This window comes from Pseudorca crassidens, chromosome 6, assembly GCF_039906515.1.
Source record: "Pseudorca crassidens isolate mPseCra1 chromosome 6, mPseCra1.hap1, whole genome shotgun sequence".
Classification (NCBI taxonomy): Eukaryota; Metazoa; Chordata; class Mammalia; order Artiodactyla; family Delphinidae; genus Pseudorca; species Pseudorca crassidens.
This window is the reverse complement of record NC_090301.1, coordinates 4,819,033-4,844,675: the sequence shown is the minus strand read 5'-3', so window position 1 is coordinate 4,844,675 and position 25,643 is coordinate 4,819,033. Positions and strand designations below refer to the sequence as shown.

The following is a 25,643-nucleotide window of genomic DNA, read 5'->3' as shown; positions in this document are numbered from 1 at the left end:
GACCGAGGACGAGGGCCAGAATGGGGGCCTCTCCCGGCCATCATTCTTTGGATCCCAGGACCCACAGCTTCCTAGTTTTCCTCCCACCCAACTAGTGTAAGACCTCGCCGCGTCTTCCCAGCCAGGGGGGGAGCCAGGAACCACGTGGGGCGCTGCTGAGACGGGCGTCATCCCGCTGGGACCTGCCCACGGACGAGGCTGTGGGGATTCCCGGGCCTCAGCAGGGGCGTGTCGGGCTGGCGGGTCAGCCGCGGGCAGATGACACCTGGCACAGGCAGCCAGGAGGAGGACAGCTCTGAGGGGCTTTGCTTTAAGGAGGAGCAGAAGCCAGTTGGTGGCTGGGTGAGGGCCTGGAGTCACGGCAGGGTTTCGTCAGGAGCGGCGATGTTACAGCGATGCAGCACGTTTAATGCAGGCAGGAGCGGGTGCGAACTGCCGGGTGGAAGCCAGTTCACGGGGGAGGGGCTGCTTTGGCAACAGGGTGGGGCGAGGAGGCCCCGAGTCCGTGGGGACCCGGGACGGGAAGGGGGGTGCCCTCTTCTGGTTGCTGCTTTTATTGTTTCTTTTTGTGTCTGCAGTGAAGTGAAAATGGGGGTCCTCGAGGGGGGTGGGATGCAGGGCAGGGTGTCTGAGGGGAGTGGAGAAGGGGTGATAGAGCCTCTTGGAGGGGGAGGGATGGAGTTACTTCCAGAATGCAGTGGATCGAAGCACAGGCCAGAGGTTGGGCCCCTGTCCCACCCCAGCACCACAAAGGGGCCACACAGTAGAGGAAGCAGTTGGCATGGTGCTGTTCTCTTCCATCCCGGGCCTGAGTCCTGGTGCGGCACAGGTAGGGGTGGAAATCATCAGTCATGCTGGGGGCTGTGGTCAGGAGAGGTAGAGGCAGGGGGCGTGGAGGCTGAAATCTGCAGGAGCAGTGCCTGTGATGTCGTCCCGCGGGGTAGGGAGAGAAATGGAACGTGAGGTGGATGTTAGTCGGTGAAGACCGATGGGGCCGGTAGATGGGACCTGAGGCCCCGGTGTGGGTGAGCTGGGCAGACTGGGCATGGGGGGCGGGGGCGGGGAATAGAACCCAAAGGGGCCGGTTCCTACAGCAGGCGGGCCCGGGTCCGGACCAGGAGAGCAGCGGATGCGGTGGCAGAGGGGAGGAAAGAGCTTCACGAGGTCACCTGGGAGGGGCCCAGAGGCCAGGATGCTGGAGGGAGTGCCCAGGAGGCGCCGGACGTGATCACAGGTCAGGGTGGGTGATCTGCTCCTGAAACGGGCAGTGAAGGGGTGGGACCTGGGGTCTTGGGGAGCGAGCGCGATCCCAGGGCACAGGCTTCAGAGGGGCCAGGACTTGGGGGGAGAAAGAGTGGTCTGCAAGCAGCAGCGCGGGGCTGGGAGGACGCCCCGCCCACCTGCGTGCTTTGTGGTGCAGGGGGAGACGTGTCCTGGGGGAGAGCCAGGGTAGCTCCAGGGAAAGGGAGCCTTCGGGAGGGTCTCTGGTGTGAGGAACATTGCCCCCAGCCCTCACAGAACAGGATTCTGGAGGAGGAGTCTGAGAGGTTGAGGAAGAATAGAAGAGCCCTTCCGAGTCCACAGGTTTCTCACTACTGACGTTTCGGGCAGGACGGTTTTCCGCGGCAGGGCTGTGCTATGTGTTGTAGGGTGTTGTTCAGCGTCTCAGGCTTGTGCCCACTTGATGCCTGTGGCACCCCGACCCTGCTCGGTCTGATAACTAAGAATGTCTCCAGACGTTTCCAGATGTCGCTGGGTGAGGGTTCCCAGTGGTGAGCCGGCGGGTTACTGGAAACATGGAGCCACGTGGGGATAGAGCCACTGGTGTTGAGGATGGGCTCCCAGAAAGGAAGGCTGTAAAGGATGCAGGTGAGCTTGGCTCTGATGGTCCCTTAGGGGAAGGTGGGTGTCACCACTTGCAAATAGTTCCTTCTCGAGACTGGCACTTAGCTACTTTCTTCGAGCGAGTCAGGAGTCTCCCCCTCAATTACACGTATTGTAAGATACTCGGAAACCTTGGAAATGAGATTGCCGTGTCCCTGTCAGGTACTTTGCGGAAAGTTTCCTGCAGTCGGAAGGGGTGAGGGGAGATGCCTAGAAACAGGCGCCTGCCATTTTGGTTTCCAAAATGCTGAATTCTGAGCCCTAAACCAGTGAGTTTAAAATCCAGCCCAGGTCGGATTCTGAATTAGATTGGTAATACTCTGTGCTTTGTGTGCGTATAGAAAAGGAAACAGTGATTTAATTGAACAGAGATAGTTCATTAAGGAGGAGAAGTATTATATGGATTTCCCTTTCTTGTTTTTACATTGGCAGACATATCTGTTAAGTTGGGTACCCGTCTAGCTTTCAACAGTGTTTGACAAGGCTGTACCATAGTTTCTTCATAGGCAAGTTCACAGGTGTCTGAGCTGGATGCACAGACAGTATGATGTCCCCAGGTCCTGCTCAGTGATCACTCAACAGAGCTTCTGGTTGTGGATTGGTGAGTGAAGATTCAAGGCTCTGTCTTGACCTCACCTTGTTGAATATCTTTTCCATCGATTTGGATGAATACACAAAGTTGTGTGCTCAGAACAGCCAACAAGACCTAAGACAATTGTGAAGAATAACGAAGTGTGGGGACTTGCCCTACCTTATGAGCTACCGAGGTGACTAAAGTGCCGTAGCGTTCAGGACCGTGTGCTAATAGAACACAGATAGGTGAAAAGATTATTGGAGAAGAATAGAGAACCCAGAAATAGAGCCACCTCACATATATGGAAGCCTGTTATATGACCGTATAGCTTATGTATATATTCTGAGCATCTTAAAAAGAGATATTGGTACCCACCTTAAAGAACTGCTGGATGATGGAAGGGACCCAGGTGTCCCTATTATAATGCTGCATCCACGGCGTGCCCAGCATCGGGCGGCTCAGGACGGGGGTGAGCACCTTTAGCTGCCCTGGGAAACAACCATGCCAGCTACATCCAGGTAACGGACAGACGGCCAAGGGCAGGAAGCGCCAGCTCTAGGATCAGTAGGGGTTCAGAGATGAGAAATGTTAGCTTGGGAGAGATTGTGACGTAAGGATTAAGAGGCGTAGTTGGGAATGAACATTGTGCATTGAATTGAGGGGACACCTGAGGGACAGAGTGAAATAATGAAACGCCAGCCGTGCTGCAGCAGAGGGCAGCTGTCTCTGCCTGCGCCCCTCATCTGCCTCCGCGATTGGAGGGTCATTGGGACCATTGTTTCCCCATGGCCTGTCACCACACCCGGCACAGGATGGGTTCTTAACACTTCAGAGTCAGAGAGGATGCAGTCAGAGGGTGAAGACTTTTGAAACCTGGGCAGCAAATACTTGAAATGTACAAAAATATTCATTGTAAGGTTTGAGCATTGACTAACATGTGAAAGGGTTGCTTTACGATCAGCCAGTGGTCTTGGGGTCCCTGGACCTCTTAGCAACATCAGGCAGCTTCTGAACCCTCTGAAATTGCGCGCAAGTATTAACTAGACTAGCCTTGTTTTTTTTCTTTTTCTGGGATGCCTACAGCTTTCATCTGATATGCAGTAGGATCTAGCATTTTTTAAAAAAATGTATGTAAGAATTGCCACTTTTAGAAGATTCGTATTGCGGAAGACTGGGACAACTTAAAAGGTGGCAAGCCAGCAGGAGAGAGCCCTCCTGCAGTTAGCTGTACCGTCCAGGCCTGGGGGGTAAGGATCGGACCCAGGTTGAGTGTGGCTTCGGTGGAGAGCAGGTGGGAAGTTGGAAAGAGAATGCAGAATAAATGGCCACTTTGTGGATAAAGATGCAACCTGGAGCCCCAGACTCCATGAGGCAGGTTCTCCTGCAGGAGCCGTGGGTTGACTCTTCACACCCCTCCCAGGACAGGCTCCCAGAGGCCTTTGCTCCACAGGTGACGGGGATATGGAAAGAAGGTTGATCCTTCTGACCGTGCAGAGATGGGATGGGATCACTGGTCTTAGGATATCAGGAATTTGCATCCTAGGGCATTCCTGGAACCATATTTGTAGCTAAAAAGATACTGTGTTCTTTGACAGTTCTCAGTACATGATAAAATGTCCTAGAACATCAGAAAATGAAAAGATTTTAAATTCATTTTGATTTCGAGTATCTTTATATTTGAAATCATGTCATCCTTCTGTTCAAAATCCTGCCAGGCTCCTCATTTCCCCCAGAGTAAAAGCCAGGGCTCTAGATAGTGGCCAAGCCCCTTCCTCTCTCCAGTGCCATTTGCTGTGAGTCTCCCATCCTCAACTGGCCCCGGCCACTGGCACCCCCCTCTGCTTCTGGAACACACCAGGCGCGCACACCTGGTGTTCGGGCCAGGTTCTGACAACTTCCTCCTCCCCGAGGTGCACATTCACCTTCTCATGCCTTTACCATCTTCAACTATTGCCTCACGCGTCACTTTCTCAGTGAGACCCACCCTGTCATTTAAAATGGCAACTCCCCCTCACCGTGCTGCCGCCTCCCCAGCGTCCACCCTTCGCACCCTCCTTTTCCCTCTCCAGCTCTCACCACCTCGTAATGAGCTGTGGGTTGTGGCCCCACTACTGTGTCAGTGCCACTCAGACGGGAACCTTTATCTGTCTTTCTCAGTGATGGATCCCAAACATCTGGAAAAGTGGTGGCCCACAGTAGGCCTCAAAAAATATTTGTTGAATGAATGAAATATATCGCACAGAACGTTCTGTCTTTTGAGTTACAAAGATGCTGAATCATGAAATACAGAATTCTTAGAACTTTGGAGGTGTTTAGATGGTGTTCCCCCATCACTTTCTCTGGGTACTTTTCCGTTCTGTTGAATTTCATGTTCATTTCAGGTGTTTTCATGGCATTCTGTTCTTCTCTCTGATAAAGTAAAAACAGACATAATAAATTGAGAGTTTCACTTCCAGTGAATGATCACATTTGTGCACTGGTTTTAAAATTTTGTAAGTAGCTTCTGTGAATCAAAAATTGGCAGGTCTACTATGGACTTCCAACCCTATTGCTGGACATCAGTGAGAGAGGGAGGTGGCATGCCGATTTTCACTACTAATAAACTAACGTACAGCCATACATAATGTTGGGGGTAGAGGACAGAGAATCAGGAATGCCTTTATCTTGTGTGTACACACACGGAATCAACCCCATTTAAGATGACACTTCACGTGTATTCCTAAGAGTCTTTACTTCATTCCTAATATATCACAGTAATTATGGGAAGAGAAAAATAAGGAAAAAGCTTCCCACCTCCCGCTTTCCTTTTCCAGAACTCCAATTATGCAAAATAGAGAACTTTATAAGTAAGACAGAGAAAGAAGTATCATAGGATACTGCTTATATGTGGAATCAGAAAACAAAATGGTACGAATGAGCTTATTTACAAAACAGAAATAGGGTCACAGATGTAGAAAACAAACTGTGGTTATCGGGGGGGAAGGGAGGAGGGATAAATTGGGAGATTGGGATTGACATATCCACACTACTATATATAAAATAGGTAACTAATAAGGACCTACTGTAGAGCACAGGGAGCTCTACTCAGTACTCTGTAATGACCTGTATGGGAAAAGAATCTAAAAAAGAGTGGATATATGTGTATGTATAACTGACTCACTTTGCTGTGCAGCGGAAACTAACAACATTTTAAGTCAACTAGACTCCAATAAAAATTAAAAAAAAAAAAAGTTGGAGAAGAACAGGCCTAAAAAATAAAAAAGAGAGAGAGAGAGAACTTTAAATTCTCCAGAGCGTAAGGATGACGCCAAGAGGAGAGCCTGCCTTTGAACTGCAGGGGCGCTGTGGCCTTGACACGGGATGCTCCGGGCCCGCGGCCCGGGGTTATTTGCGGAGCATGATGTGGCGCTGGAGGAACGTTGCTGTAGTACTTGTGCGAAGTCTACTGTGTAAGTGTTGACCTTTGCGTTCTTTTGCCTTTTCCGGTCCGGTGGCAGACACGGGGCTCGGTGACTCCGTGTGCTCCAGCCCAAGCATCTCCAGCACCACCAGCCCCAAGCTCGACCCGCCCCCCTCCCCTCACGCCAACAGAAAGAAGCATCGGAGGAAGAAAAGTACCAGCAACTTCAAAGCCGATGGCCTCTCAGGCACTGCTGACGGTAAGGCCTCCCGGGACCTCAGGGCCAGAGTCCGCGTTCCTGAAAATCGATTTTTACTTTTTCTCATTTGTGGAATCATTGATCCTCAGAACCACACATGCACAATAACGCAGGTCAGTGCGTGTGCTTTTTGCTAACAAGGCGGTGCTAGGGGACCCTCTCTTCACTCACTGATTCTCGAGACTGTTCAACCACAGCAGCTGTCTTACCTCCTGGCGGTTGTGGCCTGGTCGATGGTGCCGCTGGTGTCCCCTTCGTGACATCTGGTCAAGTTGTTTGGTCTTCCCCGACCCCGGCAACCTGGGGTCGAGGTGTCTGCCCCAGCCGAGCTGTGCCATGTTGTCTTCCTCCAAAAAAGATCGGCGCCTCCTAATTTAGGAATCTTCCCTGACACCGGTAGACTTAACTCTAGTACGACAGCCACTCCGATGCTGACTTTCAGCGACGTGTGATGATAAACGCCCCTTCTGTTAGCGTCCGTCACTCTTTTTGTTTTGTGAGCTGCATTAGTATTCCCACTGACACAGTTTGTCTTGCTTCTCCTTTGACTTGTTGAAGTCGGGTTTTATTCTCAGCGATGGCCCGATGTGATCTTTCAGAAGCGGCCCCTTCTGATGGACTTGTGTTCTTTTATTCCATGGATGCAAGTAGAGATACACACGCATGCACACGTACACACACATTGTGGGAGGTGAAATTAATGTAGTTTCAATAAACAAGTTAAACAGATACTTCAGAGGAAAATTAAAATTCCCAAACATGGTTGTATAACATGAATAATCATTGGTGAGACCAATAGTAGTAAAAGAATCTGGTTTCAACAAGGATTCCATATACGCTAGAAATACCCTCATAACTGATACCCTTTTTCTCTATTTCTGCCACACTTTTTCTGAATACTCTTTTGTTCAAACTGTAAGTCTCAGTGTTAAAGAAAGTGCCTGTTCCCTCCTAATATCGAAAGATGAGCCTGCAGACCCACAACGTATGTGTTAGCAGGGAAGGAACAGAGTTTACAGTACACGCTCTGTGTCATTTCCCGTAATCCTGTGAGTTGGTTGGTGGCGTCTTCATTTATAACGAGGAGACTGGGGTTCAGAGTGTCAGGGAGCTTGCTGGGGCTCCCACGGTGGCAGGGAGGAGTCTGAAAGCCCTTCTTCACCACATTTCTTACCATTTTGCTTCCCATAGCTCCCTGCTAACAAGTTTAGCCAATAAAAACCCATTCTCTCCTGTTAGGATAAATGAGGATGATTCTATTATATCAGCAGTGGTGAAAAATAATGATTATGGATCAAAGCACCCACCCAGACACCACTGACCTTCCCCTTTGGAAAAGAAATCGGCCACAGATGCCGAGCATTGGTGAGCCACCTTCCAACAACTTCAGCAAAAAGCCCCCAGCCATGCACAGATGGCCACACCCCACCAACAAAAGGACTGAGGTAAAGCCAGGAAGATGCATGGCCTCTCAGCAGGGTGGGGAACCTGTGCCCCACATACCCAGGGGAAGAGTAAGATTTGCTCTATGGAAAGGCCTCATGCCCATTTCACGGATAAATATCGTACCGTGTCTGTCATGTGTTTCCAACCAATGACTTTTTTCAAAAGTGTCTGCCACTTGGTAGAACCTGGGGATCAAGTCCACCCTTCACTACATTACACACATTTTACACGTTCTAATCATCCCACCCACCCACTGACATAGTGAAAGCTGTGTGAGTAAGATACAGACCGAAAGTAAATCAGTAGTGGTTGCGTGTTTAACCGGGCTGCGGGTTCCAATCAGCATCCCGGTCATCCCGTGAGTTTGCAGAAAACTTGCCAAGTGACTGTAAGCTTGTCGGACGCCTGAGATGTTTCCATCTTCCACCGCCTGAGGTACTGAGGTTGTACTGTGTGCTCCAAGCAATAGCCTGTGACGAGGCTGAGTCATATCCTCAACCCCAAACCAACCACAGACCCTTTCATTAAAGGGCCTTACTGCTGAGGCAGTGATGCAGACAGAAAGACAGACTCCCGGCCACCAAAGAAACACCCAACTTAGAAACCACAACAGCATCTCAGGCATGAACGATGAGTGGTGGTTGTGTGTGTTCAGAAGTTCAACACTAATGATTAGAGAGGAAGCCGGGCCTCACTTTGTAGTTCAGAGGACTGTCTCTGTGATGCCACAGTGTGACGTCTTTCCAACAGAAAATAAGACAAGTTCTCGGTAAAAAGAGAACGTATCATTTTTCCCGAGGAAAGGATACCTGCCGACCTATAAGTGAGTCGTTTTTCGGAGACAGGCTGTACTGCATTGTATCCAAGACACACTGGTTTTCTTTTCTTCACATTTTCGCATCCCTGAAGTCAGAAGGCATCGTTCATTTGAGATCATTTTCGATTCAATGATATACAATACTTTTTAGTACTCTTAGCAACTCTTATTAATCAAAGTGTATTGTGGGAACCATCAAAACTAAGCCTTCTCTTCTTGAAATGAAAGCTAGTTGTATATTTTTAGAGGGCTGTTTAATTTTGATGGTAAAAAAATATTTCTCTTTCCTGCAAAGCACTATGACTTGTTATTACCAGTATATTCTCTTTTGTTTGACCTCGTGCTGGAAAGTCGCAATTGCAGATGCAAAAAGTTCTCTAGATGGTGTCCATAAAGTAGGTGAATTGTGTAGTTTTTGACATACCCCATTGGAACAGGTGACTAGACTCAAATCTCTTTAGAGTATAAGAAAAATAAAATTCAGCTATTTCAGTCAGGGCCCCGGGAAAAACATGGCACCCTCAACTGGGTCGTTGATAGGAATTTTCCACAGGGACTATCTACAGAGGTGTGGGCAGGGTGTGGGAAGAGCTCTAGGGATGGTGCAAACTCCCAGTGGGGTGACGGGGAAAGGAGGGGCCGGTTATGAACACCCAGAGAGGGCGGTGTCTGGGGGAGGTCTCCATCAGGAGCTGTGTCCTTCAACAGAGGGACATGTGCCACCCCAGTGACCCAAAGGGTGAGGGGGCACAGGGGAAGCACCTAACCTCACTCTCCTCCCTGCCTCTGGTCTCATGCCGCCACCTCCTTGACCAGACCCAACCAGAAGCCAAAGGGTGTGAGAACTACTGCTGCCGCCACCCAGGCCTGCCTCTGAGGGCGTTGGAGGGCAGGTGGAGGTGAGCCAGCGGAAGCCGTGTGCTGCCCACACCTTTCACGGTGCCTCTTACAAGCCCCTGGGCACGTCTGTCAGCTGATCTCTCATCAGCACGGAAGACTGGAAGCCTCTGTCCACCGTGGCCCCTGAGGGCCTGGTCTGAACCCCACCGAGGGAGGGGTCAGAGCTCCCCAGATGCACTTCTGAGCCATCGCCCAGCCAAGTCCGAAAGGGAGCCCCCACGCCCTTCCCAGGCTCTTAGCTGAGCACAGAGGTTCTAGCGCTGGATATTCCTTACCTTTGTGGCATCTTTGTTCAGAAAGTAAAGGCTAAAGTGTATCATCAGTATTTATGCTGCCTGAAAAGCCAGAAACTCTCTGTCCACCTGGGGATCCTTGGTGCTCCTGATGGAAATAAGGATCTTCCTTCCATGAACTTCTCACTGCCCTGGCCCTCATCGGACTCGATTTTAGTAGTTCTTTTCTGCAGAAGAACAGTAGTTCTACACTGAATGGTAGAAAATGCTGTCACCTTGGGACTTCCCTGGTGGCGCAGAGGTTAAGAATCCACCTGCCAATGCAAGGGACACAGGTCGATCCCTGGTCCGGGAAGATCCCACATGCGGCGGAGCAACTAAGCCTGTACGCTACAACTACCGAGCCTGCGCTCTAGAGCCTGCGAGCCACAACTACTGAAGCCCGCGCGCCTAGAGCCCGTGCTCCACAACAAGAGAAGCCACCACAATGAGAAGCCCGTGCACAACAAGGAGTAGCCTCCACAACTAGAGAAAGCCCGCGTGCAGCAACAAAGACCCAATGCAGCCAAAAAAAATGAAAAAATAAATAAAATAAATTTTTAAAAAAAGAAAATGCTGTCACCTAAATTAAGAACAATCATTTTCTTATACTTACAATTTAAAATGAATGGACAAAAGACCTGTATGCAGAAAACCATGACACTGATGAAAGAAATTAAAGATGATACAAACACATGGAGAGATATACCATGTTCTTGGATTGGAAGAATCAATATTGTGAAAATGACTATACTACCCAAAGCAATCTACAGATTCAATGCAATCCCTATCAAACTACCAATGGCATTTTTTATGGAACTAGAACGAAAAATCTTAAAATTTGTATGGAGACACAAAAGACCCCGAATAACCAAAGCAGTCTTGAGGGAAAAAAACAGAGCTGGAGGAATCAGACTCCCTGATTTCAGACTATACTACAAAGCTACAGTAATCAAGACAATATGGTACTGGCACAAAAACAGAAACTAGATCAATGGAACAAGGCAGAAAGCCCAGAGATAAACCCACACACTTATGGTCAACTAATCTATGACAGAGGAGGCAAGGATATACAATGGAGAAAAGACAGTCTCTTCAATAAGTGGTGCTGGGAAAACTGGACAGCTACATGTAAAAGCATGAAATTAGAACACTCCCTAACACCATACACAAAAATAAACTCAAAATGGATTAGAGACCTAAATGTAAGACTGGACACTGTAAAACTCTTAGAGGAAAACATAGGAAGAACACTCTTTGACATAAATCACAGCAAGATCTTTTTTGATCCACCTCCTAGAGTAATGGAAATAAAAACAAAAATAAACAAGTGGGACCTAATGAAACTTCAAAGCTTTTGCACAGCAAAGGAAACCATAAACAAGACGAAAAGACAACTCTCAGAATGGGAGAAACTATTTGCAAACGAATCAACGGACAAAGGATTAATCTCCAAAATGTATAAACAGCTCATGCAGCTGAATATTAAAAAAACAAACAACCCAATCCAAAAATGGGCAGAAGACCTAAATAGACATTTCTCCATAGAAGACATACAGATGGCCAAGAAGCACATGAGAAGCTGCTCAACATCACTAATTATTAGAGAAATGCAAATCAAAACTACAATGAGGTATCACCTCGCACCAGTCAGAATGGGCATCATCAGAAAATCTACAGACAACAAATGCTGGAGAGGGTGTGGAGAAAAGGGAACCCTCTTGCACTGTTGGTGGGAATGTAAATTGATACAGCCACCATGGAGAACAGTATGGAGGTTCCTTAAAAATCTAAAAATAGAATTACTATATGACCCAGCAATCCCACTACTGGGCATATACCCTGAGAAAACCGTAATTCAAAAAGACACATGCACCCCAACGTTCATGGCAGCACTATTTACATGGAAGCAACCTAAGTGTCCATCGACAGACGAATGGATAAAAAAGATGTGGTACATATATACGATGGAATATTACTCAGCCGTAAAAGGGAATGATATTGGGTCATTTGTTGAGACATGGATGGATCTAGAGACTGTCATACAGAGTCAAGTAAGTCAGAAAGAGAAAAACAAATATCCTATATTAACGTATATATGTGGAACCTAGAAAAATGGTACAAATGAACCGGTTTGCAGGGCAGAAACTGAGACACAGATGTAGAGAACAAACGTATGGACACCAAGGGGGGAAAGCCACGGGGCGGGGGTGGGGGGGGCGGTGTGGGGGGGGGATGAATTGGGAGATTGGGATTGACATGTATACACTGATGGGTATAAAATGGATGACTAATAAGAACCTGTTATATAAAAAAATAAATAAAATTTAAAACTTTAAATAAAATGAGTGGAATGAGTCTAGTGAATTATAGGAGTAGAATCTATGACTGAAGAATTCCTTTATGAGTATTTTGAGTTCCAGCGTGGTCACTGGGCTCACATATAATTATTACTCTCATTAGAAGAGTCAGTATTGTAAAGTATTCCAGCCCCTTCCTTAGGTAAGTGTGGAAGAATGGAGAGGTACAAGCTAGTGTGGGTGACGTGTGTCATTTAAAGCAGAAGTGCCTCCGGCAGGTGGGTGTGTGCCTAGGTGTTCCCAGGACTGAGAGCTGAGGTGTGTCGTTGGGCACGTGAAGGGCTGCCACGCTAACTGCTGGAGGATCCTCTGTACTTCTCCAGCACATTCTGCATCACCGGGCATCTGGCCCCCTATCTACCTACTTGGAGGCTCCCCCAGGTTCAGATCTGTCCTTTGCATACATACAGTCTCTAAAAATATGTGAGAGTTTTTCAAATTCTGTGGCCCTGTTTGTAATGATATGCACCTTTGTGATGTTTTTATCTGGGAAAATGACTGTTCATTAAGAACGTCAGAAATAGGGACTTCACCGTTGAGTTTAACTTTGAGGTAAGCTTCTTGGAAACCAGCATCCTCCAGCCTTACCATTAAAAATGTGAAGGTGGTATTATTAACCTTTTTCAACAAAACTTCTGAATCCCGAATACTACTTGTATTCTTATTTAATAGACCATTGGGGACAACAGATATTAAAATATCAGTGACAGTCTTGATTTTAAATTGGATTTGATTTGCTCAGGATTATTAGTTATATTTAAGAAAATGGGTATGTTCAGATCTGGGCGCTGATGTCAGTGATGATCGTAGATCGACAGAAGTCAGTCCACGTGTCGGTAAGCAAGATGGTGACACAGCACAAGAGGCACGGGGGCGTCCTAATTGTGTTCAAACCGTGGAAAGAGAGTCCCAAATCATCCTGGGTGGCCCTGATGGGTTTCATTGGGACCAATGGGTGGAAGTTTCAAGGAGGTGGATTTTGGTTCAGATACTAAAAGGAAAACTTTGTAAGAGCCGGGGCTGTCCTGAGAGGCAAGGTTCCTGGTCCCCTGTAGCAAGTCCAGCACTGGTTGGGCCACTGTAGCGGAATCCGGGTTCTAGAAGGATGCCAGCCCCAGGGGCCCTGGGTTCATGGCCAGAACCAAGTTGAAGGGTGTGTGCCTGGAAAGCTCTTGGGTAGTGGGGATTTTGCAGATCTCTAATGACTTGCTGTCTTTTGGCATTGCCTTTGAATCACCCTCCTTTCTGGGTACCTTCCTATCCAGGGTTCAGGAGTGAGGTTATTGCGGCTGAAATGTACCCGTGGTCTCTGCGGTCCCAGTTCTGTGGTTCCCCAATCTGGTGGTTCTCGTTAGTTTTATAACATTCATGCAAGTTTGCATCCAGTGTTAATTTTCCTGTTTCCCCAGTGAAAAGGCAGAAGTAGAGAGAGGTTAAGTGGCTTTCTTGTCCAGGGTCAGGTTGCTGGTAGGTGACAGAACTGTCTCTTGATTCTCTGCCTCAAACTCTTTCCACCAGGCAAAAAGCAAGTCTTTGAGGTGTGTGGAGCGGCTTTTGAATCTAGGAGTGGGGCAGGCAGAGTGGCTTCCTTGATATTTCTCAGATTCCATGTAAAGACACTGACTTTTATACGGATCATCACATCTAGAAGTTGTGTAGCAAAGATCTTTCTTTAAAAATGCAGGGCCAGTCTGGATTTACCCAGTCTGATTATACAGGAGGGTATGCAGAAATCCTGCTGTTGTTGTTGTTGGGGGTTTTTTGTTTCTTTTTGGTGAGGTTTTTTGTTTCTTGGTTTTTTGGTTTTTTTGGTCCCCTTGGGTTCATGGTGCTTTTTACTAAAGGTCAGAAGGAAATTTATTTTATCCTTCTCATCTCCACGCCCTGGTTGTTCATTCTGGGTCTTTATAGACTCATTGTATGGTTGATCCTGGATAGATATTGAAATACTATCCTGTAGAGAAAAAGTCACAACTGGCCTCTGTCCATTGCAGTAGAAAAATTGCCCATCACAGCTGTACCCACTAAGCCATCAGCGGTGAGGTCTCCAACATGTTTACAAATTACATTAACTTCAAGTTGCAGAGGCCAGACAGGACTTAGTTTTCCTTCATTCTTTCAGAGAAGAACCTGACATTGTGAATCATTTTATTCTTTCATCAAATATTAAGCAACAAGCACAGAGGAAGCACTGTGTGTTTGGCTCCATGGGAGACGAGAGAATTAAAACTCAGTTTCTCTCTCACCCAAGGCATTCATAGCCTTAATATGGGAAGAAGACTTGCACCAGAGACTGTACCTAGGATTTCAGGCAGAATATTTAAGAGAGGCATGGGTGGTCCAGAAGAAAGACAGCACAGCATTGAGTTGTAAAGGTTAGGGGAAGCTAACATGTTGTAGAACTTCATTGTAGTTTCTGCAGATTTAATACGTAATGGTTATCTTATTTAATAAAATGCCACAAAAAGCATCACTCTTTCATTAAATGTCTTCTGTTTACAACAACCTGAAACACCAGTGGTAGTGATTGAATTAGTCACAAAACAAAGTTCTGTTTTCACTTAGATGCTAAGAAAACAGATGTTGCTGTAATTGATCAGTTACCTTTTATCTTCTGAAAAAATTTTTATTAATTAGTTGATATTTTGGAAGACTTTGGAGAGGAAATGAAGAATGATTACGCAGGAGCATTGCACAACATTTTCCCTGCATACTCATTTTTTTTATATATACATAAATTTATTTATTTTTGGCTGTGTTGGGTCTTCGTTGCTGCACGTCGGCTTTCTCTAATTGCAGCGAGCGGGGGCTACTCTTCCTTGTGGTTCGCGAGCTTCTCATTGTGGTGGCTTATCTTGTTGCAGAGCACAGGCTCTAGGCGCGCGGGCTTCAGTAGTTGCAGCATGCGGGCTCAGTAGTTGTGGCTCGTGGGCTCTGGAGCACAGGCTCAGTAGTTGTGGCGCACGGGCTTAGTTGCTCCACGGCATGTGGGATCTTCCCGGACCAGGGCTCGAACCCATGTCCCCTGCATTGGCAGGTGGATTCTCAACCACTGTGCCACCAGGGAAGCCCCCTGCGTACTCATTTTTACAAGAAGGCAGTCCACAGGTGTATCACAGCTCGGGTTCATCTGTGACCATTGGGTCATGTGGAGGGTTGGGCAGTTTGGGGCATCAGTGGTGATTTGGGGATTTTGCACAGCACAATTAGGAGAGCAGTTTTGTTGTTTAAGTGTCTTATCACCAGGATGTTCTGACCTTTCCTCTCTCCTTGGGCACAGTTAACGTGCTGGTTACTCCATGTTAGATGCGATGGTGCACACACGACTGGCAAGAAACCCATGATGGCCAAGGAGCTACCACCATGGCTTGCTTCTTGTCCACAGGGGCTTTCTCATGTGATTCGTGTGATTTTGTATTATTTGGAGGTGTCTAGAGGGGAGAGCTAGGGGAGATTATGAAAGCCGTCGGGTGTGACTCTTGTGGGTCACGCTTGGATCTCCTATTTGTGACCATTTCAGCAGCACTCCTTATCTACCCCTTGTTACAATTTTGGCAGCTCCCTTCAGTGAAAGGAAAGAAAATCGGAAGTCTCCATCATCCATTCCATCAAAATTCCATAATCAACAGTAATTTCTTCTAACAGGAAGGACTTCTTAATTGAACTGCCTTGTTAGTAAACTAGTTGGTACGCGCCTCTAAATCAGTAAGCTGAGCAGTTCATTAGAGCAAATGGGAAAAACCAAGAACTGGACCATCTTCCTGGATGATATTCCTAAAATGCGGCAACTTTGATGAGGGAGCCAGGTTGGCTGGGTTTCTTCGCCCTTGAGGCAGAAGTGATAGGAGACACTGGATATTCTGATGGACTTGCCTACTTCCCACAAACCAGATCATTTTTCCAAAGAGAGTTCTCAGGTTGTAACTCCAGCTTCCACAAGAATGAACTTGCTAAAATGGAGTAGACCTGGGTTTACTCTAGACATTGACATCCTAGACGGGGCACAGTTGACTCAAAAGCCATCCTGCAGGGTACAGTCCTTCTGACACAAACACACACAAGCTGTCAGTGCTCACAGATCCTTTGTGGAAGTCTGTGGGTCGGAAATAAACAAAGATGAGTTGATCACAGTAGGAGAAGCCAGAACAGAGGATTCCCATCATGATGAGCTGACAACAAGAGAAGGATTTTTGGTCCTTTTTTTTTTTTAAGTACACGCAAACTAAAGAGTTAGATTCAGTTCCATGAAAGTGCATTAATCACCTACTGCAGGCCAAGAGCTATGCCTGGGACTAGATGGAAAAGTGACTGAGGGCCCCTGCCTTCAGCATGCCCACTGTCTGGTGGAGAAAGCAGATCTCTAAATAAGCCGTGGCCACCACCTGAGCAGCCTGTGCAGGGAGCCCAAGGGACCTCGACCCAGCACCCTGGGTGCTGGAGGCTCCAGAATGAAATATCTGCTGTTCCAAAAAAGGGAAAAAATATGAAAAGTGAACACACGATAAATCTTGGTATAAGGTGGCTTGGAGCTCCAGGGCCCTGCAGACACTCCTGGTGCAACAAGACATACTCAGCCTCCTGCTGTACGTAAGAGTGGACGCGCCTTTGAAAGATGCAAACTGCTCTCAAGCTTGCTGTCTACAAGGACGGATCTGCGGCCGACCCCAGTTCCTCTTATTGGCCCTAAACTTAGAGCTGCTTTTTCTGCATGAACGACCCACAGCCTCCAATGTCCATCAGGAGGACTCAGGACAGGCATTTCTCCCCAGGCATCCTGGGGTTGGAATTCTGCCGGGGGGGGAGACCCCGAGTCAGCCGACTTTTAGGGGATTCCAAGATAATCTCTCAAAGTCATTTTCTTGATGTTCTCAAAATGGTGGAGCTGTCAGAGTCTTTGGATGTCACTTCATTCCGCTATGAAACTGAGACCCAGGGTGTGATGTGATCTACTCAGACCAAGGTCCAAGAGGGGCCTCAGTGCACAGAGAGCCCTCTCTCTCTCTCTCTCTCTCTCTCTGTCTTATAAGGCCACTAACCACATCCCATGGGCCCCACCCTCACGACTTCTTCCAACCCTAATTATCTCCCACAGTCCTCATCTCCAGGTGTCATCACATGGGGATTAGGGCTTCAACAGATGAACTTTGGGAGGACACAAACATTCGGTCCACAAAGCCTTGTAACTTTCTATTCCTATCTGTGGGCTTCATGGACGCGGTCACTGCAGATCACGCCTGTTCTGTTCACTGCTCCCTCCCTCCCCGGGGTCTTGCCTCCGTTGTTAGAATAGGTCTTTAAGCATCAAAGAAGGAAGCCAAGATTCAGTGCCTGCTCTTAGACAGGTGTTACCTCATTGCATCCTTCATACAACCCATAGTGTCCGGCAGGGAGGTGGTGTTATCTCTGTTTTCACAATGAGGACAAAGGTTCGGTGACGTTAAGTAATTTGCCAGAGATGGGCAGGTGAGTGCGAACTTGGGGTCTACATCAGGCCTCTAGGACTTGGAAGTCAGTGTGGCTTGCCTTGTACCTGTGCTGTCCACCTGGAAAGGCCTTCAGCGGCTTGGGTGTGAAGAGGAGCCTTTTCTGCAGGTCGTGGTTCAGCCCTGTGTCTCCTGGCACTGCTTTTCCCTATCACAGCTGGTCAGGGGCTGCGTGCCCATCACCCCCCACCATTGCTCTTAAGAACTTGGAAGCAGTGACTCCTTTACTAATTTTGATCTCAGCCTCTTTTCTCAGGACGCTTGTTGTGACATGGCTTCTTTATAAGCAGTATTGCCTTTCTCATTATGTCTGTGTGTGTGTGTGTGTGTGTGTTGTACATTCCACGAAGGATGCAGATCACTGCTTCAGCTACTCTGCAGACAATTAGAACATGCAGGGTTAGAGAACAGGCAGGGAACATCACGTAACTTTTTTGAACTTAGGGATGTTTAACTCAGATGCAGTGAGCCCAGCTTTTAAGTTCGTTGTGAGGATGATATCCTTTGTGGGTTTTTGGACAAGGGGAGTGAGCATTTTTCAGGACAGTTGGAGGGAGAAGGGGAGCTCTTGATTAAGCTCTCCCCATCATTCACTGGAATCCTGCTTTGCTGATTTAAGTATGATCAGATGTCTGCCGCACCTTGTTGCCGGGTGTGATCACCGTGCTCTCATTTTATTGCGACGTATGATTGACGCTCTAGAGTGGGTGTGGCTGGAGATCAACTTGGTGCGTTTATTTAGGAATCTTTGCTAATGCGGCCCTGCCTTTCAACTCCACCCCTTTCTCGTCTCAGACATATAACAGGCCCCAGGTATTAAACCCAGGGTGTCATCACCAACGAAAGAAGCAGGTACGGTGCAAACTTCAGGCATCGCCACTGAGATACACACACAACCTAACAAGACTTCTTTTGTACTTGGGACATGGAGAAAATTGGCCATTTGTCTGTGGGGTAATGGGCTTTGCTGCCATATGAAAATCTCTCAAATGGTTAAATTCAATGACATTATCTCAGAGTTCATGAAAGCGACTACCGCACACAGTTTAATTCTATTTAATTTTTTTAAGGGGGAAAAAAAGCAAAGGGAAAATGTTTTAGTTTCTCTTAAGCTGATGTCTCTCTGCTTTTTCTTAAAAGTGCCTTTCTAGTTGCCACACAGCGATGTGATCATTATCCGCCGCCTCGTTGCCTTGCTGCCTCTGCGTGCAGTAAAATACAAAAAAAAAAAAAGAGAGAGAGAGAGAGACCAGGGGAGCTTGTGAAGTATGACTTCCTATCCCAAGACTCATTGCCTGCGATTCGTACCGCTTGACAGTAATGATCTTATTACAGTACTCTGGACCTTGAAGAGATTTCATGAGGAGAGTGAGAGGACGAGCCTCCATGTAATCAAGTGGTGCTGAATATTCCACGCGTTTTTGATCACACACTGATTGGCCACAGTTCTAGCCCATCTTCTAGTCAATTATGCATGGCCCCTGTGCTCTTCGCCTAGTCAGAAACATAGATGGCTGTTGTCTGGATTTTGGCAGGCGGCCAGGGATTTGAAGTGCCGTGCACACCATCCTCCCAGGATAAGTGCTTTTTAGTTGGAATTGATTACCTTTCTCTGGGTTTTGCCTAATAGCAAAACTGCATTTGGAGAGGGTTTCGGGCGAAAAATGGACGTATTAGCCATTTAGAGCATCCGAACTCCTAGTCAGCTTTTAGGCTTCCCTTGTTTCCATCTAATTTCTGTTTAATGATAGCATGTTTGAGAATACTGAAGGTATTTCATGGCATTGGCCGCCGAGCACACGTGTTGAGCATGGAGGACAGATTCAGTTACGGGACCACTGTGTTCAGGTTCCCGGATTCATCTAGGGAGGCTTCGAGCTTTGGGGAGATAAGATCTCTGTCGGTTAGCTTCCTTCTCGGCAAAAAGCGTTAAAAGAGGTAATGAGGGCTTCCCTGGTGGCGCAGTGGTTGAGAGTCCGCCTGCCGATGCAGGGGACACGGGTTCGTGCCCCGGTCCGGGAGGATCCCACGTGCCGCGGAGCGGCTGGGCCCGTGAGCCATGGCCGCTGAGCCTGCGCATCCGGAGCCTGTGCTCCGCAGCGGGAGAGGCCACAACAGTGAGAGGCCCGCGTACCGCAAAAAAAAAAAAAAAAAGAGGTAATGAATTCTTCCCTCAGGCGACTGGCTTGTCTTCAGTAATTGTGGGGAGTGCACGTCGACATGGCTGGGTTTTGTGAACTCTGCTGTCTCTGCCCAAAGGGTTGTCACCACATCGTCTCCCCGGTTGTGTACCTCCCCTTATTGGTCTCGAAGACGAGTGATATTTGAAAGGGTGGGATTTTTTCCTGCCAGCATGATCGCTGACGTTGCCCATTATGAAGCTAACTCAGTTAGGCACATGATAAGATGCAGAAAACTGTTGGAAACCAAGATTTTTCTTCCTCACATGTCATGCTCTTAATTCAGATTCTTGGTGTGTAGATTGTCTCAGAGTCATCAGCTAGGAAAATGTGAACGTTCCTTCTACTGTTTTGCGTACGAGGTGAGCAACTGGCCACGCCCAAGCAAGCGATCAGTGTGGGATGTTTTCAGAAATCTATCTTGAATCCACCAAGGGTTTGGTGCTCCCTGTGGCCTCAGTCACTGGGGGGACGTAGAGGATGGAGCCCTCGCATTGCACACTGGGCACCTCGATAGCCTGATTTGACTCTTCTGAATTGAATAAGTAGGTAGCTTTGTTCTTTGACTTGGTTTCCATTTGGATTGGCCTTGCTTTCTGCAGGAGGGAATGATTTTCCACGTCACTTGACTTTCTGCAAAATCGAGGTGTACTGTAGGCATGGTTACTAAACAGCCCTAGGAGAACCTACCAGAATCCTTAACTTCATGTTCTGCACGTGTACGCACGCACACACGCACACACAGAGGATTTCTTTGTTCTCGATGTCATGAAAATAAAATATCTTCTATCAAAATTTAGATTTCGTGATGTTTCTTTAAAAGAGAAAATCACAAAACAGAAAACCACGGTTGACCATCTATTAGCAACAATCATTGCGCCCAGTTATTGACCCCTTCCTTGCTACACATCAGCACTGCGATTAAACGCTCCCTGTGTGTCCTCTCGTGACCCTCACAGGAAATTCCTGCTTGAGTCTCCACAGCGACCACCCCTCCCTTTGAAAGTTCATGTGTGTCTTTTCAGTGGTCTCCCTCACTCCAAATCTTGGCTTATCTAGGACTTTCCCTAAGGATTAAATTTATATAAAACAAAGAATTGTACAATAGGCTGTCAAAAGGATATTTCTTAATTATAATAAGTTAATATTCAAGCCATTAAAAATTTTTGTCGTTTTACCCCTGGCAGTGTTTCAGTAGATTGACAAAATGTATTTTTATGGCAGTTGGAAAATATCAAATTCACAGTTAGCAAATGGTTCAAGTTTTAAGGTAGGAACTTTAGAAAGCTGGCATCCACTATGACGACCTGATTACAGCCTGGTGTTTTCACCTGAGTCGATGAGTCCAGTGCTCACGTTTAAAGAGAGAGAGTCAGCACCTCGAAAATACAGTTTCATCACGAGTGCAGAATACGTGCTGTCATTACCATGTAATTACCCTGAAAAGGCCGATTAATTAAAGAATGTAAACAATTTAAGTCAGCTACTTTCTTGAATCCCTCCACCGCTTCCCCAAATGTTAGTTTTTGCCTCACTGTGGGATCAGACTCCTGCAGCAGGAGTGAGAAGCGGGGAGGGAGCTCACCTGCCCGCCGTGACCTGATGGAGGGAGAGAACTCACCTGCCCGTGGTCACCTGTTGATGTGCCTGCGTTAAGAGCCACCATGGCGGCGGGTGGCCTGGGACCTTTCCTTGAGCAGCTTGTAAACGGTGAATGGAGCCTGTATCATCGTTGTCTCTCCACGAGCACGGAGACAGGTGTTCGCAGCCTCCCTCCTGTTCTACTCGCCGGGAAGGGATGCAGACACGGTTTGGCCCCGTTTGTCTTTGAACGGCATAGAAACACCCCCATCACGGGCCCCCATGGAGGAGAACAGAGCCACCCCTGCCGGGGCCACATGTCCTCCAAACCAGGAGTGGTTCCCGAATGTCCATGGAGGGTCTTTGGTTTTCTTTTGGAGATGAATATGTTGTTATCATCAGTAACTTGCTACCTTCTATTTCTGATCACAACAAATCAGCTTAGTTCGCCCAGGAGAGCTATGTTTTTCCAAGTTTCTTTGCTTGAAGAATTCTAAGGTAGGATCTGAAAGCCATTAATTTATGGGCCAAGTCTAGATCTTGGTGTCACTTTTTTTCTAACCCCTAAAGTCTTTCGAATTACTGCTCCACACATTAAAGGTGGACAAGCCCACTGTGACATGTGAGAGCACATCCCGTACTGCTGGAGTCCGTGTGGAGGTGCTGGCCACTGCAGGGCCATCAGGTGGTCTGCACGGAGGAAGCTGGGAAGGGAAGGCCGCCCCGGGAGAGGCTCGGGTCTCCTGGGACGCCGGGGACAGGCAGGTGGGAGCTGAGCAGAGGCTCAGGTGTCGAGGAAGGACCGGGGCTACTGCAGGGGACCCTGGACTGGTATCAGGAGGGGCCATCGGGCAGGGCTGCTCCAGGACCTTTCCCTGGGACCCATCCTCTGCTTCCAGCCCTTCTTCCAGGGCTGCCCTCCCCTCTCATTTCCCTCATTCTTGCTTCTCTTTCCTCAGTTCACTCTTTCTCTTTCTTTCTCCTTCCTCCATCCAAGAGTTTTCTCGCTTTTTTCTCCCTTCTCTTATTTCCTCTTTTCCCATCCACGCCGTTGTTGTCTTTTTCCTCCCTTACTTTCTTATTCTCTTTCCTTACTTTTTTTTATTTTGGAACTTTTTTGTGGGGGGGAAATATGACATAAAACTTGCCATTTCTGAGCATACGGGTCATTGACATTGATTACATTCCCAAGTTCACATTCACCTGCCACTAGCTATTTCCAAAATTTTGTCATCACCCCACATAGAAACCCCACAACCATTAAGCAATAACTCCCCGTCTCCTCCCGCAGCCCCTGATAACCACTCGTCTGCTTTCTGTCTCTGTGGACTTGCCTGTTCTGGACATTTTTTCATATAAATGGAATCATGTGATATTTGTCCTTTTGCATCTCGTTTCTTTCACTTAGCGTCATGGTTTCAAGGTTCATCCATGTTGTAGCCTGTGCCAGCCCGTCATTCCTTTGTGCTGCCAAGTAGTACTCCAGTGTGTGGACAGACCACATTTTGTGTGTCCCTTCAGGTACTGATGGACCCCTTTCAGCTGTTGTGTGATGCTGCAGTGAACACGGGCATGCAAATATCTGTTTGAGTCTCTTTTCAGGTTTCTTTCTACCTATACCTAGGAGTATGCGTAGCTTTTTGAAGACCTGCCAAGTTTCCTCTTTTCTTACGCTGCTGTCTGACTTCCCTTTCTCCCTCCTCTAAAATAGGAAATGGACAAATCTCCTACAATTGAGTGAATCCACTTTTTGGCTCCCTCTTAATTACAGAAATCTATGACTTTAACGTGTTTTTAAATCATTCCTGTTTTTCTTTTTGAAAAATCCTAAGTACCCTGAGTTAAGACTTCCTTTCATTGGCACGTGAGTGACGGTTGGTCCCCTTCCCTGCCCCCGTGGATCAGTCGCAGACTCCCTAAGGTACTCTGGAATTTCCCATCATCCCGTGCTCTTCCCCACTGGGAGCCGGTCTCTAATCTCGAGGGTCAGTGTTCTCTGGACAGCCCGGCTTCTCTACCGAGCAGCAGTAGTTACGTAGTCAAGGCACACGGGCATCTCTCCCGTTTCAGTTTGCCTGCAGAGGTCAGCTTTTCCATCATCTCTGGGACACTTGCATTTTTTCTATAACTTCCCAGTAATGAGCGGCCCAGTGGGCAAATGGAATCTTAAAGACCAGAGACTATTGTTTCTTTTTCCGCCAACCTCCCTTGGGCCGTGATTAGCTTCTCTGTTTCGCTGCAGAATTAGTGACTTAGCATTCACTCCCCTTCGGTCGCCCCTCATTTCTCTGTGGTCATTGCATGTTTATTTCCTAGATCGGGTGTCACTGTCACCACTGTGATGTTCACCATTCAGGGGATTTTCCAGCAGACGATTTCAGATACCTGGTACTAATCTCAGTTTTTTTAAGACCACTTCGGGCTGAGTGGTGATGATTCTCTAGTTCTTGTGCCTTTTTGATTTTATGTTGTTACAAACTTTGGTTTCGGTCTGTTAAGGAAAGCATCAGATCACTTCAAATGCCGTGTTTTCGTGTTTCCCTCGACGGTTGTAGTTTTTTGGTTTTTCTGTCCTTCAGAATTTAATCCCCTCAGGCCTCCTCTCCTTTATCCGTCAGATAAAGTTGTGAGATTATCATCGTTATATTTAATAGTAAAAACTGGCCTCAAGACTTAGGCAACACCAGATCTTCATAATGTGTTACCTCTAGTAGCCTCCTTTGATCTTGGAATTTAAGGATCTTTAAATCAGATTAATAACAGACACTTACTGGCCATTTGCTACCCAGAGGACACTGTTACATGCTGCTTCTGAGACCCAGAGACCAGCTAGGGGCAGCCCTGCCGACTGAGAGCTTGTGGTCCAGAAGGAGGGGGAATGATGTGTATGCGGTCCTCCCCGAGGCCAGCGTCCCCAGCTCCTTGGCCCCCCAGGGACTTTCTAAGGCCCCGATTTCTGAAACGACATCCCAGCTGCTGTGGCGGGAGGGGGAAGACGAGAAGAGGGGGTGATGACAGCAGGAAGGTCACCGGTAGCTCGGCAGTGACACATGTAACAGAGAGGTGGGCTGTCGAGGGAGGATGTGCTTGGCTGGGGGAGCGTTGTTCAGGGAAGAAGGCCTGGAAAAGGGTCCTGTGCACGGCGGTGCATGGGCGAGGAGGCCCCGCGTGGACTGTGCCGAAGCTGCAGGCTGTGGGGGTCAGGAACTGAAGCAGGACAGTTAGGGGTGTGCCTGCCTGAGGGTCACAGCTGGAGAAAGGAGGGAGTGCAGGAGACCAAGAGGACAGGGGCACTGGAGGACCCTGTCGTGGGGAGAAGGAATGAAGATGCTGGCAGGCCAGGTAGCCCCTGCGGGAAAGGCCTGCAGGGGTGAAAGGCTCCGGAGGCAACACCCGGGGTGGCGAAGCCGCGGGATCGCTGTGGCCCAGGGGAGGAGGAAAGCGCGTGGAGAGGCCGGCCGGCCAGCCAGCTCCCTGGACAATGTTTACATCACTGATTGGAAACCAAGATTTGGGTTCAGCTGGCCTGCGGGGAGCCTGGGCACCAGGTGATTGCAACTGAGCCAGGAGTGAGAACCGGAGGTCCAGGTGAAGGTCAACTAGGACTGTGTCACGGATGAACGCGCGCAAGGTTCAGACCCAGCAGAGTGCAGGTCACACGCCAGGACCTGGCAGCCCCCAGAAGACGTTCTTACGACTTGACATCATTATCCTGCCCCGGGTGCTCTACCATTAGAATCCCTCATCTGTTATATTGGTTTTATAGTTTTCCTAATTTCATTGGTTTAAACCAAATTTCAAACATATACAAGCTCAAGTATCATTATCTGTTTTCTTAAACAACATACCAGAATTAGTATTTGAGCTGCTGTTTTCAAGGCAAGTCCTGCCCCTTGAAAAGCACCTGCCCCTCCCTCTCTACGTGACCTACTGCTGTGGCCGGCCACATAGACAGACAGGTGGAACGTCCACCCTCTGGAGCAGAGCACCCCCTAAGAAGCTTCCCTGCCGTCTGTGGCTCAGGAATTAGGACAGAAACAGCCGGGAAGGCTCGTCTCTGCCCTGCGGTGTCTGGGACCTCCCCTAGAAGACTCTAAACCCAGGGGCTGGAAACGTCTGGGGGGCCGGTCACCACGTGTCTGACTGTTGGTGCTGCCTCTTGGGACCTTGGCCGTCGGCCGAGACACCTCCACGGGACCCCTCCACGTGGCCAGGCCTCCTCCCAGCACGGTGGGCCAGCATCGCGGGAGCCACGTTTCCTCCTGTGTCCTCGCCTCGGAGGACGCACGCTGTCCATCTCTAGGAAACACGAAGTCCTGGTTCCAGGCACACTCCTGCCGGAATGTGGCAAGATTCTAGAAAAGCCTGTGAACCCCCATACTGCTGTTGCCGTTGTGGAAAATGTGTCCCAGATAGTAAATAAATCTATGATACGTCCGGTTGTGATCAAGCAGTGGAATGAGATGAGCCAGAGGAAGAAGAGTCAG

The 25,643-nt window shown here is 48.1% G+C and overlaps 1 protein-coding gene across 15 annotated transcripts in view; it reads left to right on the top strand.

Moving 5' to 3' along the window:
• AGAP1 (ArfGAP with GTPase domain, ankyrin repeat and PH domain 1) overlaps positions 1-25,643 on the top strand; it is a 559,516-nt gene that overhangs the window by 426,737 nt on the left and 107,136 nt on the right. For 10 of the 15 annotated variants that reach the window (XM_067740138.1, XM_067740140.1, XM_067740139.1 and 7 more), the window contains one exon: positions 5,956-6,117. The exons of the other annotated variants lie outside the window; for them this stretch is intronic. In XM_067740138.1, coding sequence (XP_067596239.1) covers positions 5,956-6,117 — 162 coding nt within the window. The remainder of the gene's footprint in view (positions 1-5,955; positions 6,118-25,643) is intronic. 15 annotated transcript variants of the gene reach the window in all.